A 15,050-nucleotide genomic window follows, 5' to 3' on the forward strand; every position below is an offset into this window, starting at 1 on the left:
CCTTTGAATTTGTAGGACTCAAGGGGATTCATGTCGGAATATTACTCAAACTTGTTTTATTTTAAACACAGCAGTACAGTTTTAATTTCATGCTGGGGTTGGGGATGATCAGGTGTTTATCGCAAAACAAGGAATTTGGAGAACGATAGTTTCTATATTCGGGACAACCAAGCAGATGACCAAATGAATAAATACCACATCATTCATACATGGAGATGAGTGAGGGAGTAAGAAATATATGCAGATCAATGGTAAGTTATTAAGTCTGGTTGAATATTTACATTTGGAAAATATCTAATTAAAGGAGTCGTCCAGAAGACTGGTTATATATGATCAAATTCGTGTGTATTATCGAAAGCAAATGTATTATCTAATTGTGTCAATTTTAGGATATTGATTCAGGAATAAGGAGGGCGCATATTATGGTGATTTCAGATGATTGTGTTCTGTTTGCATAAACCAATGCGTTTTACTCTGGCAGTAGAACTGATCTCTCAAAGATAATACATAAACAACCCAGAAAATACATCAAAACGTATAAGATGTCGTTGCTAGTTAAGCGATGTCATTACATTGCCACTAACTTTTATTCAATATAATCGCAACATTTGGATTTGAACATGACTAGTCAGCTACTGACGTATTTTTTTAATATATTTCATTGCATAATTTCATAGTATTCTCAGTGCCATTATTACTGATAACATTTTAAAAGACAAGTTTGGAATCCAATTCAATTATCGAAAACTATTTGAAAAAAGATCAAATGCCATCGAGTTCTCTGTGCTGGCTGTCCCACTGGTAAAATGGTTCACCGTTGTTTTGTATTTTGCCCATCATATAGTATTGCCTTGGAAGGCTTATTAGTGTCTCTTTCCTTCAATTCGATCTTTCAAATACGCAAACTTCCACTATAGCTTCGATATGTACTTCTTTGTTTAATATATGTTATTATATCGCCAACCGTTTCCTGTCCTTGTTACCTTGAAGACTTCAAATCCACTACTTTGATTATTAACGTGGCTTTATTTCCATTGTTGTTGTTGTTATTCCGCAATCAGAACCGTGAAGATTCTTCCAGAAGATACCGCGGTAATCGTTGGACGAGTATTCCCCATTCAGATTGGAGTAGCCGCAGGAATAGAAAGTTGTCTCATAAACCGGATTTTTGTTTTGGCAGTATCTACAAGGATAGTAACCACTACAGCCTTCGCAATTATAACATTTGTAATGATCATCAGCACAAGAATAACAATCACAATGAAAATAAGAACAATAATAACAATCATGATAATAACAAAAACAGCTAGAGTACTCGTAGTCTCCTGTAGCTACGCGGTCGCTGAATGAGTAGCAGTTGCTGGTAGAGCCCGTGCTACTATCGTCTGGATACCACCAGCCACCTCGGTGTTTTTCTGCACAGTAGAAGGTACTCGATCTACCGTTGTCTTGATCGTGCGTACTAAATCGATGTCCTGAATTTGCTTCCATAGCATTGTTACCTGGAAGGAAATTAGCGAATAATTAGGAAATGTATATTCTTGCTATATGTGAAGTTTTTATTCATGTATACACTATATCTTATTAAATAACTTTCAGTTCGTTTGCTATAATTATCAGTTGTCAGTGCTTATGTTGCTGTGTTAGTTAAAGTTTAGGCGTATGTAATATTTTGAGCTTTAATATAAGAGTTCTTTCTTTTGAGATTTTACAAAATTTGAAGATAGTAATCAAAGTTCCAGTTATCGCCGGGGAGGTTTCACTTCTGACAACACGTCTTGGGACCTTGGTTCATATAATCGTTTTCTATCAAAATATATGTCTTTTGATCACTATTAAAAGTAATAGTTCATACCTCAAAGCTGCGACAAATATTATGTAGTGAAGCGATTTCAAGATACGAGTGAAAGCAGCATTCTTTTAAGAGCTCATTTTTGGCCAATTTACAAGTTAAAGGTTTGACTTTCTTCAACATGAAAGGGTTTTCGGATAAGAAGTGAATTTTCATCGTTTCATCGTCTCCTCTCGTGAAACGTCTTATCTTTCATCTGACGTTTTTACTTCCATTTGATACTGACAAAATAATGAGTTTTACCTATTATCTGATTATACATTCATAAAGATAAGAACTAAGGCAGGTAATGCTCTTTGGGAAAGAAACACATACACCTCGTCTCGACTGTTCTCTCAACATAATGTTCAAATTCTTTCATACTTTTGTTGATGTTATTTTTTTTTTGGTAATACTATTAGCATCTTAACCAATTCCATGGAAGAACATTGTATGGTCAAATGAACCTTCAATTTCTTCTCTTTTGGAAACGTTAAAGTTATATTTAATAAAATTAATTTTATCACTTCTTTTAATTATAAAGTTAGCTGTATTTTGCAGCAGTTCTAAGGTTTCTAGGCTAGTTATGCTTTATGCTTCTTTATGCTTCTAAGATCGACAAGTCTGAATAAAAATACAAGAAATTAGACGCAGGGCTATATATGAACTTGGTTGCTACTATAGAACATGAATGTTACAATATATCACTATGCATACACGTGCTAAAGTGTAAAGCAAATATACAATGAACTTTGTTTTCGAGACTCTAAGCACGAGGTATAGTTTATAGTTCTACATTAGTCTCTACACTTGATTTATAACATGACCTGAGTATATGTACGTGAACAAATCCTATAGTGTGATAACGACTACAGGTAGTTATGCTAGAATCAGATTACGCAATAGCTACAAGTCTGCGTATGATTGACATTTAGCACAATACATACCAGCATTTCCATTGTAGCCACCCAATGTCAGTCGGTATTTGTCTCTCTCGTTACTGATTCTGAAAGTTGAATAACGGCTCTGGTATGTAAATCCTTCCCTGTTTGTCTTTTCTATTAGAAGTTGGTAGGATTTTTGGTTTGTCAATTTGTATATTTTATCGTTGCCAATCCAATGATTTCCTGTGGGACTTCCAAACCCGTTTTTGTACTCATTCCAGCTTCGATAAAAGCTGACGGATCTACTTGTACGTCGTTGCAAAATCTACAAAGAGAATCAATTAGTTTTAGATGGCAAGTACGTAAATATCTCATTGTACTACAATAAGTAAGAGAAATTCATTGGTGAAGGTCAATAATCCGATTTATTTTAAACTGAAAGGAAGATGGATCAATTTAATTAAGTCATTGAATGATTTACTTCAAATGTTAGTGAACGAAGTCCTGTCATATAAGAAAACACAAGTTTAACATGGGAAAGATATTGCTTGTCAATGGCTAAAACTTACTGTCCATCCCCCACTAGACATTTTACAAAAAACTTCAAACCCGGAGCTTCCAGCGGGATAAATGGTATATTTTCTGTTATTTCTTCTACCCGCTGTGTAAAGATCATAACAATCTCTCGGTCCACTGCGGGTACATGTACGACCATCACCTCCAAACCATTCGTTACAGTAACATCTACGGATACCATTCCGCGCCTTGCAGGTTGCATCTGCACTACACCTGTACCTCTCACTTGTAAGTACGTTGCTGTTGCAAGTTATTCGTGAGGAACAGTCAGCACTAATGTATGATTCACCTCCCTGGAAAGATAAATGTTAAATGACATATACCAAAGATAGTAAATACATGTTAATTTGTTACATTTTTATCTACTTTTGATGACTCACTGGATTAACTGGATATGGTCATGAGCGTTTTAAATAAATTTGGTTACGTTCATCGTTCTCAGTGTATCAAATGATGGGTTGCCATGATATGCAATTTGGCTAGGTCTAAATTAATTATATGCAAAGCATTTAAAATACCCTACAAAAATCGTACTCACCCTTAATACACTTCCTTTGGCAGCAACAAAGCAGTTGTGGGTGCACGTCACTCCATCTCCTTGGTAGTTTTGATTGCAAAAACATTTACGGACACCGCTCCTCTCATCACATGTTGCGTGATCACTACACTGATAGCTCGCCTCCATGATCTGGTTGTTCCTACAAGTTGATCTTTGTGTACATCTTGAATTGACGTAAAACTCGCCTTCCTAATTTAAGAAATTTAGCGGGATAAAATAGTAATAATAAATCAATGATGGATTTGCGGTTGTAACAGTTAAATGTACAGAATTGCAAGAATGGCTGGCCAATGCAAATTTCCTTTTCTTGCAAAGGGTATCAAATTTTAAGATAGTTTAATGAGGTCTTTGCAGTCAACTCTGATGTTGGGGGCCTAGGTATTTGCCATACTTTTTCTTTAAAAGTAGCTGCCAAATGTTGCCTTCCTGAAAAGGTTTGTTGAAACTGAAAACTCAAGTTACAATACGTTTGAAACGCACGATTTTGGTAAGATGTATCTTATAATTTTGTTTAAGGTTTATAAGGAAATGTACACCCGTAGAAGGGATACTATGAATCCGACTAAATATAATTCATCCTTTGACTGAAAGTTTTGCCTGGCCTGTTCGAATGAAATGGAATCAATGGAAAACCGCGATGCTCTCGCCACACGGTTATCTTTAAAAGTAATGCGATATTTGACACGTTTAAATAGTAAAAGGTTTGTCTCAAATTATATGGACAAAGAATTATGAGCAAAGCATTTAAAATGGCCTGAAAGAACTACAATGACCCTTAATACACTTCTTTTGGCATCAACGAAGCAGTTGTGGGTGCACGTCACTCCGTCCCCTTCGTAGTAGTTTTGATTGCAGTAACATTTAGAGACACCGTTCCTCTCATCACAGGTTGCGTGATCACTACACTGTTAACTCGCCTCTATAATCTGGTTGTTCCTACAAGTGATCTACGTGTACATCTTGAATTGACGTAAAATTCGCCTTCCTAATTTAAGATATTCAGCGGATAAAAATAATCATGATGGATTTGCGGTTGTCACAGTGCAAGGTACAGGGTTTCAACGGTGGGTGGCCAATGTAAACTTCCTTTCGATTGATCTAGGTAAGGGTATGAACCTTTAGGATATGTTAATGCGGTCTTTAAACTGTTTAAATGTTAAATGACATATACCAAAGATAGTAAATACATGTTAATTTGTTACATTTTTAACGACTTTTGATGACGCACTGGATTAACCTTAATATATGGTCATGAGCGTTTTAAATAAATTTGGTAACGTTCATCGTTCTCCGTGTATCAAATGATGGGTTTCCATGATATGCAGTTTGGCTAGATCTAAATTAATTATATGCAAAACATTTAAAATACCCTACAAGAATCGTACTCACCCTTAATACACTTCCTTTGGCAGCAACAAAGCAGTTGTGGGTGCACGTCACTCCATCTCCTTGGTAGTTTTGATTGCAAAAACATTTACGGACACCGCTCCTCTCATCACATGTTGCGTGATCACTACACTGATAGCTCGCCTCCATGATCTGGTTGTTCCTACAAGTTGATCTTTGTGTACATCTTGAATTGACGTAAAACTCGCCTTCCTAATTTAAGAAATTTAGCGGGATAAAATAGTAATAATAAATCAATGATGGATTTGCGGTTGTAACAGTTAAATGTACAGAATTGCAAGAATGGCTGGCCAATGCAAATTTCCTTTTCTTGCAAAGGGTATCAAATTTTAAGATAGTTTAATGAGGTCTTTGCAGTCAACTCTGATGTTGGGGGCCTAGGTATTTGCCATACTTTTTCTTTAAAAGTAGCTGCCAAATGTTGCCTTCCTGAAAAGGTTTGTTGAAACTGAAAACTCAAGTTACAATACGTTTGAAACGCATGATTTTGGTAAGATGTATCTAATAATTTTGTTTAAGGTTTATAAGGGAATGCACACCAGTAGAAAGGAATACTATGAATCCGACTAAACATAATTCATTCTTTGACTGACAGTTTTGCCTGGCCTGTTCGAATGAAATGGAATCAATGGATAACTGCGATGTTCTCGCCACACGGTTATCTGTAAAAGTAATGCGATACTTGACACGTTTAAATAGTAAAAGGCTTGTCCCAAATTATATGGACAAAGAATTATGAGCAAAGCATTTAAAATGGCCTGAAAGAACTACAATGACCCTTTATACACTTCTTTTGGCATCAACGAAGCAGTTGTGGGTGCACGTCACTCCGTCCCCTTCGTAGTAGTTTTGATTGCAGTAACATTTAGAGACACCGTTCCTCTCATCACAGGTTGCGTGATCACTACACTGTTAACTCGCCTCTATAATCTGGTTGTTCCTTCAGGTTGATCTACGTGTACATCTTGAAATGACGTAAAATTCGCCTTCCTAATTTAAGATATTCAGCGGGTAAACATAATCATGATGGATTTGCGGTTGTCACAGTGAAAGGTACAGGGTTTCAACGGTGGGTGGCCAATATAAACTTCCTTTCGATTGATCTAGGTAAGGGTATGAGCCTTTAGGAAATGTTAATATGGTCTTTAAAGTCAATTCGGATGAAGCAGGCCCACGGATTCACCATAAAAAAAAGATAGCTATCAAACAATTAATGAAGAGGAAAGCATTTAAAATGACCCGAAAGAGCCGTACTGACCCTTAATACACCTCCTTTGTCAGCAACGAAGCAGTTGCATTGGTTCAGAGGGATGCATTGTTCTTGATGTCTCAGATAATCCTCGACACAAACGCATTGCTCTGTTTCTGTGCGAGATGTAGGCGAGATGCATGTGTCAGGGTCATCGCAAGTCCTCTCACAGGTCTCATTGCTAAATATCTCATTAGCCGGACACCATCCGGCGATTATTCCTAGAGTAAAGGGAATAATAAAATGTAAATAATATGAACCTGATAGAGAAACGAAGAATATGACGTGAGAAAGAACAGGTTTGTCATTCTGCCTTCTCATGTCATTCTTATCTGAAGGTTAAAGGAAAAAACACACATTCAGAAACAGTTTGAATATTTACAGAACAATTTATATTTTATGTTAATGTTAATATTTATTCAACATTACGAGATGATACTCCGTAATCTGTTGCAAAACTGGTCTAAAACCATATAGTCATAGCTTACTCCTGTTTCCGAGTTTCCGCGGAGTTACTATACTACTTTTTGACAACAATGATTATTAATTACAACGTTGGTTGTTTTGATCAAACTGGGAGACGGACCTGTTAAAGTGTGAACATTCTGTTGTACACATGTTTGATACGATTCTTTGTTCAGAACCAAGTTTAGTGTTGAGTACGAAGCAGTAATGTAGAAAGTGCGTAATTACAATTCAGCTAATGGAGGCCATTTCGAAATCTAGTATAGATAATAATGAAATATTAATATTTCAACATATCATATATATCATATCATGTTGTAACCGCTACTATATGTATTGTAGCACCGTTGTACTCGCTGGTATACTCTATGTATACTCGTACTATATGTATTGCAGCAGTTTATTCAAGCTAAGAACAATTTTGACATGTCAATTTTACTTCCAAATGATCAATTCGATATCAGAATAAACCTTTCAGTTTATGCACGTTTACTTTCGACATTTAATAAACAAATACGAGTTATTTTGGCTTTATGTTTAATAAGAATGTAAAAGACACTTACCATCTGATATTTCGAATGTACCTAAACTAGATATATGATAATCCCCCCATTCATCTGAGATACGAAACTCGTCGTATGTTACATAGTAAGTTTCTCCAGCAACGTTCTCAAAATCCATTCGCAGTTGGTACAGCTTTTGATTTGTTAAGAAGGCAATTTTCTCATTTCCAATCCAAAACTCACTCCCTAGAAAGCCAAAGCCATTTCTGAAATCTTTCCAACTTCTGTTGAAATTGACGGAATCTGATCTTCGGCGCTGTAATACCTACGACGAATACCAAAGAAGTTAAGCGTTAACTAGGACGTTATTAAATATTAATTATTCGTTCCCTACCGCAATGTGATTTGTTGCCAACATTTCTAACAGAAAATAGAAATTATATATATAACTTCAATTTGTAGTGTAGGCTAAAGGTTTACAGTTTTTCTTGGAAGATGAACTACACTGGACTTAATTTCAAAATGTATAAAAATAATTGATTCAAATTTTGCTTCAATAAAAAGATTCAAGTTGAAAAAATTGAAAAATTGAAGTAAATTTGTTCAAAACTGGTTAAAGTTGAACAGGGGACATCAAGTTATCAACTATGGCATACCGTCCATCCACCAGTATCAAGATCATTATAACAGTAAGCCTCAAACGGTTCCGAGTAGCCATCTGGTTTAATAAGGTACACTCCAGATGTATTGTGGGTAGAAGAACATGCATTCGATACTTCTCTGCAATCTCTCGGATACTCAGGTTGTTGAAAAACAAAGTATGTAAAACCTGGATGAAAGGTAAAACAAAGTAAACATTTTAACGCGATTGAAAAATCATTTCAGTTAACGAAAATAGCATTCTGAGCCAATTGTAATAAACATGGCTTTGTTACTATGAGAGTTAAGATAATAGATTAGCCTTTATGCCAATTATTACTCAACTACCGTATAGAGGAAGATATCGCGACTAATATTAAATTTAATAAGGTAATCGTGGTTGGATTCTCAGATGTAACATTTTTGAAACAATTACGTTAACATAAAATTCAAAGACCATTTGAATCAAATGTTTTCGTAGTTATCAGTAGTTAAAGACTAATGAAAACAGTCAAATTACATTTAACGTACATGAAAAAATATCGATGTAGCACGTTGGACATGTAAAGATCAAAAATATACGACTCAGAGGAAATCAATTTCATAATAGATGTTCGGAAATGGTGACATGATTGAAAAAAAAAAAAACGTTTAGAGTGACCACTAAAGAACCAACATTTCCAGCCATTCAAGTTGGTCAACTGAGGTGTTAACATTTATAATACATAAGTGATATAGCTCACTGAGGTTACTTCTTATCATAAGGTCAATCATATAACATAACAACTACACCTACCTGAAGATCTTCTGTCGGCACCGACGATTCCCTGTGTAATAAAATACTTTTAATGAATACATTACAAGACATACAGATTGATGCAGTCAACATTAAGCAGGATCAGATTAAATGTATAAAAACAGTTCGAGGGAAAGAAAGAACAATTCGCAAACTGGTTCAAAACATGTGAGGTTAAAACAAGTTAAGTCGATATAAACTTTGGTAAATTCTCCAGATCACCACTTGTATTGATGTTTTATCTTTGTCTACATTCCATAGCTGATTTACAGGTCAATGATCACTTACAGGATACAACTCTCTTCCTGGAAGCTTTAGATTAATGGCATTTTTCCGGTGTAACAGCTATCCTGGTACATGATACGTAAGTTCACGTAAAGAACAAAGGCAATAGCTGACTGCTTCCTTAGACGGCTTTGTTGCTTAATGCAGACAGATGTTCTTTGTTCAAGTTATATTTTGACGTAAGAAGATTACAGACAAATGTTGTAACGCATTTGTGTTTATCAGTCCTTAATAACACTTAGGGATCATTTAAATCGTCCTAGCTGTTCTAAGATTACCGTGTCTTGATACTTACCGTGCACAACGAAACTCTAAGATTTGAAAGGGTCATTTTACTTATAAGGTAAGTTCATGCGTTTATCAGAACGAAAACGAAAACATATTCTTTGATTGTCTATTTTCGTGTGCGTTTTTGTCGCTTCTGTTACTGTTACTTGTCATTTAGCCTTTGAAGAAGATCATGCTAGGATCGAATCCTCAAGCCAGCTTACTTTTACACATTGTCTAATTTCTGTAGACACTTATTTACTTCCATCAGCCGGCTATACTAACAACTAAGTGTAGCCAAAATCAGCAAGTGCTTCGTGTTTGAAATATTTCGTAAACCAATCGGCAACAAAATGTGATACGCAAACTTGATTTTCAAAATACAATCTTTTCATCAGTCATTGATGTTTTCACAAACGGCATCCATGATACTATTTGCAGCTTCTGCAATGTACACAATTTTTGGAATGATTTAGAAGAGGGGTTTCCATGTGTTAAAACATTTATTCTCAGCGGAGGACTGATAGGCTACTATTGTAGGTATAAACATATATTCACATACGTTAAGTTACTATCCTGAATATAAAATTGTATAATACATCAGCCAGACTGGTGACATTTTCTTTAATGCGCGACAAAGACTGATGAGTTTTTAACGGTAAATGTCCATGACTGGTCTGTTTGGATCGGTTAATATTTTTCAGAACTTGCGTCATGCTTGTTTGACCAGCTGTTCGGCATATTGGCCACTTGCTATTAATCGAAACTGGCTTTTTGTGGGGAAAAAAAGTTAAATGTTAGTTTGCCGTTATCTTCAATGAGGCTAACTTTTACCGATACTGATATGCCGCCGATATTGCAAATATCAATAAACACTTAAAGAGTTAAACTTTATATTACAACTTTCTTCCGGGAAGACTTAAATTGTTGAAATTGTCCCGGTTTTACAGCTACTCTGGCACATGATATGTAAGCTAACGTGAAAGAACAAAGGCAAACATGAACAAAATGAACTCTAAGTGAAAGGTTGTATTTACTTGTAAGGTAAGTTTTTAGCCATAGACTTTTATATCTTACTAATTAGAAGCCTGAAGCATGAAGCGGATTGTAAGGATCAGTATTTAATTTTAAGCTATAAGGTGTGACGTAGTGAGATCACAGCAACCAATAAGTTGAAGAGAATTTTTGTCTTAATGGTTTTGTCAATTTCTTTAAAAATCCACATCATTAAAAGTAAACCTATAATACAATACACCAGTCCTTTATGAAATAGAAAATTTAAGATATCCTTGTTGAACGTTAATTCTAGAAAGCTACGTGATATAGAGGGAAATAGATATCTGCACACTGGTCATCTTGTCAATGTAGCCTTAAAACGTTCTACGGTTTACAGAAGAATATGATCCTTTGATACAAGGATATCAAACCACTTTTACCTTAAATCATGAAAATAAAATCAATAGAATCGAAATAATTACACAATGTAATTTGCTGTTGCCAACAAGGTAAAATACACAACATGGTATCATTTCTACAAAGATAATAACGCGGTCAAAGGCGATTGTTTTGGGATGTAGCCAAAGTTTTGTATCGTCGATAATGCTTTAAGGAAGCAATGACTTACACTTTATGAGACGTTACTGTTCTATTTGTATAAACCATTGTAGTTTATTATCACCGTAAGTTGAGTGACACAAGTCGTATTTTTCTTGAATACATTACTCGTTCGAACGATAGCCACAAAATATCAAATGGAGGAATTTAATTAGATATCTTTAAACATATCAGTAAACCGAAAGTTTTTCAAGCGAATTATAACCATACATGAGTAGAGTTATGACAATGCTTTCTAGTTTTTGCAACGTGTTAGAAAAGAGACATTTAAATACAGTGTAATAGATTTGATATTGTTTAATTTGTAAACGTTTATCATGTATGGGTTTTCTTAAATATAGGGAGACTTTCCTTTTCTACACTGAATTATGTTATCTGTTACTTTAAAACGACAAACGAAACGTTAAGTTTTGTACTACATCGACCAGCCACATGGTATCATGAAAGGAAGGTGCAAGTCGGTGGGAGGGAGGGATGGAGAACAGTGAATAGGGAGAGTGTGGGTGGGGATCGGTGACTACTCCCACCACATACATGCTATAGTTAGAGTACATTTTCAGTGGTCCCATTATAGGAAATCTGGCCATTCATGAGAATATCTTCGCGAAGGTTTTATATTTAATTCCGGTATTCAAATTGAGACTATTAAACGTTACCTAGTTTGTCAAATACAATGAACTTTACATGATCGTCACGACTTTATGGAGTATCTTATGTGAAAATCAATGTAAATTACGGTATTTGTGATTAGATAATTTACAAATAAATTAGAGAAAAACTTTTCTTTCTTTGAAGTATTTCCAGATTTTACGTATCACCTAATAGTTTTTTTCACAATTGTATTTATATATATATATATATATATATATATATATATATATATATATACATTTATTTATATATATATATATATATATATATATAAACACAAAAAATATTTAATTGCTTTACACAATGACCTAACCTGTAATAATCCATATATAGACAAAATCATCACACTGGATTGTCATTAAAATGTTGGTGAATTGGATCATGTCAAAAGTAAGATTTTCAATAAAAATTTAATATACGTTTTGTTGAAAATATTTTTATTTATACTCTGTGTTGTTTTTTTTTGCTTCTATAGATTTATCCGAATTTAAAGTAAAAAAAAGACCAAAAAAAAAACTAAAGACAAAACAATAAAACATGCATTAAGGTATTCCTAATCAACATACCATTGTAATGAAACTTGAAAAGCATAATTATTTAAAGGCAAGCAACCAGAATGAGCATCAGGTTAAGTTCTGCTCTAAGTTATTCCGCTAGTTATATGACCTTTATTTTTATTTATATATTAATGATAGGATAAAATAGAGGATTTACCTTTTGCTTTTCTTCCAGAATATAGCTTATATTAAAAACTGCAATGTAACAAACTGATTTAATGCATGAGAACATACAATTCTTCAGTGAAATTGATTTATTTGATGAGGCATTTAAGAATTTTGGAAAAATTCTTTGCGTGACTAGTTGTCTGGACTCAAAGACTAAAGAAACATCTTACTACGATTTTATTTTGAGTATTATTTTATGCAAATAACTATTATTTTCCCTCAGATTTCACATCGGTCACAATTACAAAAATAATGATTATTTTACATTATTCGAATGACTCGAAGAGGTAGTTCAGATGTTACCAAAATGGCAATTTATAAGATCTTATAAAACAACTTATACGTCTAAGTAACGTCTATGGCATTGGAAAGCGACTTTCAATCTTTTAAATCTTCTAGTTTATACAACTCAAAGATCATGTTCGTAAAAAAACAGTATCATTTTTAAACAGTTAAACAAGTCTCACACATTCGACAAACAACACTTTATAGGTGTTTCATTCTAACTCACGAGAATTAAAACAGAAATTTCAAAAAGTGCAATGTTCATGAAAGGGAGTTAAACATAAATTTATTTTGTTGTTTTTTTTTGCATTAATTACTTGAGAGAAATATTAGCATATTTTGGGATGTGCACATTTTTTGTACTTTTTATTTTTAGGTAAGGATATATCAAAATATCTCAACTAACTCCATTCACTACTAAAATCTCATTTACTTTCTTTCAAGTTTCCCCTTATCTTGGTATCGTTATAGGACATTAAGTCTGAGTATAGAGGAGTTACCTCTAGTTAAGTGTTACTATACTTCTCGTTTTGACATTTTCATAGAGGAAATAACTTTGATCTCTACTTATGATATCAATCGTATTGAACTGTCACTTAGAAAGGCATGCGATAGGAGACATTCTTTACAACTTTATCATTTTAAATAAAATAAATGAAAATGTCTTACATTTTCTCTGCTCTTATATCCATGATCTATAAAAACTGCGGTTAAAACAATTGTTGTTATCAAGTTAACTAAGCCGAGTATCGTTATTATAATTACTAGTTAGTTTTAATTTAAATTAATGTTATTCAACCTTGTTTCCTTGAAAATGTACATGTCCAAATTAGTGATCTTTATGTTTACGTTTTTTTCAAAATGCATTTCAAAATATCTTAATGCCTTGTTGCAGACTGTTTTTCCAACATTGCTACATAAATAATGATAAATTTTAAAGTGATATCGATGAGCATGTGAAGGAAGTAAACATTTAGGTGCTCCCTGAGAAAATTTAAAGCTGCAAATTTCGCATTTGGATGATAGTTTGCAGAAATATTATCAAGTTTAAAACTGAGCATTGTTTCAAGTTTGATAAAATTGAATCGGACCTACCACCCTTTGAATTATATATCTTATTTAAAGGATATACCTTATCATTATAGTTTTGTTTACAGTAGTTACCCAACTGTTGACTATTTGTATTTGAAGTAAATTTAAGCATCTTTCTGATTGGATTATGATATAGAAATATTTTGTTGTTAGATTAGTCAACGCAGATGTTGCTTTGATGGATTCATAATGATAACTTCGACGAATACAAGCACTAACGAGCCTGTTTGGAAATCATATCAAAATAACAGAGCTGACAAAGGAAGTTGCCGTTAAACAAATGGGAATCAAGTTATTCGTTGTATTATAAACAAAAAACATTAGAAACACATAACCATACAAAAATTAGCGACTGTCGCTCTGTATCGATAGGGAATCCCATGTCTGGATATTTAACAAGAGGATACATTTTCACTTATGAATCTAGAAATAACTGGATTTTATAGTTTAGCTTGTAGTTATCGCTGAAATGATTGAATTTCAAAGTGTTAGTTATTGTGCTTGTAGCCAAAATTATGGAACATGAATTTATAAACTTGATTAATCTACTTGTTGATTAAGTTCAATAATTTTCAATAATTGATGAAATGAAGGAGTTTTGTAACGTGTTGATATGTACCTCAGAAAGGTGGGCTTGGCTATTAGAGGGTAACCTTGTGCACTGATGTGCTGTAAAGGATATGTGGAGAGCAATATACTCATAGTTTGAAAAGAGATTACTTTTTCCTGGCCATATCACGCAACTTGATTGACTTTTATTAGTTGGTGTGTAACAAAATTCGTTTAAGATTTATATATGAATGAGCTCTCTTTCTTAGTATTTTACATGTGAGCAAATATGAGAGAATAATTTATTTAGGCATAGAAAAAACAATTGATCTAATTTAGTTTTTTTTTTCCAGTATGTGTGGTTCAATTAAAGACGTGTTGTTATATGTCGAAACACTGTTGTTCTTTCGCAAGGTTAAAAATTCTAAGTATTTTAAATTGAAGGCCTTTAAAACTGAACTTCATCAGGTACTTTTATCGATGTTTTCCTATTTAATGGAAAAAGTTTTTACTTCAGTTTGTCACATCATTTAATATAAACAGAGTTAGCTCAGCAACACAACTTATATTATTTTCGAAACAGTCAGTAGATATTCAGTGGTAAAATATTTAAAAAAATTAAATAATAGGAAGACTTACCCTTTCTGTTCCAAACGAGTTGCAAATCGTCAAA

General features: G+C 33.7%; 2 protein-coding genes across 2 annotated transcripts in view; one reads left to right on the forward strand and one right to left on the reverse strand.

Annotated features, from left to right (window-relative positions):
- Positions 1–15,050, forward strand: part of LOC139973407 (uncharacterized) — a 316,080-nt gene that overhangs the window by 136,451 nt on the left and 164,579 nt on the right. The gene's annotated exons all lie outside the window — the stretch shown is intronic.
- On the reverse strand, positions 551–7,794 carry LOC139973720 (uncharacterized). Its single transcript, XM_071980567.1, has 7 exons — positions 7,535–7,794; positions 6,516–6,727; positions 5,240–5,449; positions 3,830–4,039; positions 3,285–3,584; positions 2,779–3,040; positions 551–1,502 (listed from the first exon to the last, which is right to left on the reverse strand). Exons 1-7 carry the CDS (start codon positions 7,650–7,652, stop codon positions 1,015–1,017), a joined length of 1,800 nt encoding a protein of 599 aa, XP_071836668.1. The 5' UTR covers positions 7,653–7,794; the 3' UTR covers positions 551–1,014.

This window comes from Apostichopus japonicus, chromosome 9 (assembly GCF_037975245.1).
Source record: "Apostichopus japonicus isolate 1M-3 chromosome 9, ASM3797524v1, whole genome shotgun sequence".
NCBI classification, from domain to species: Eukaryota; Metazoa; Echinodermata; class Holothuroidea; order Aspidochirotida; family Stichopodidae; genus Apostichopus; species Apostichopus japonicus.

What these genes read in the sequence shown, in the direction of transcription:
- LOC139973720 (XM_071980567.1), bottom strand. Translation starts at nt 7,652, where the DNA reads ATGGATTTTGAGAACGTTGCTGGAGAAACTTACTATGTAACATACGAC. An exon ending in ACAAAGGAGGTGTATTAAGG is followed by an intron (nt 5,450 to 6,515) that starts GTCAGTACGGCT and finishes TTCTTAAATTAG; the next exon opens with GAAGGCGAGTTTTACGTCAA. An exon ending in TGGCTACAATGGAAATGCTG is followed by an intron (nt 1,503 to 2,778) that starts GTATGTATTGTG and finishes ATTTCCTTCCAG; the next exon opens with GTAACAATGCTATGGAAGCA.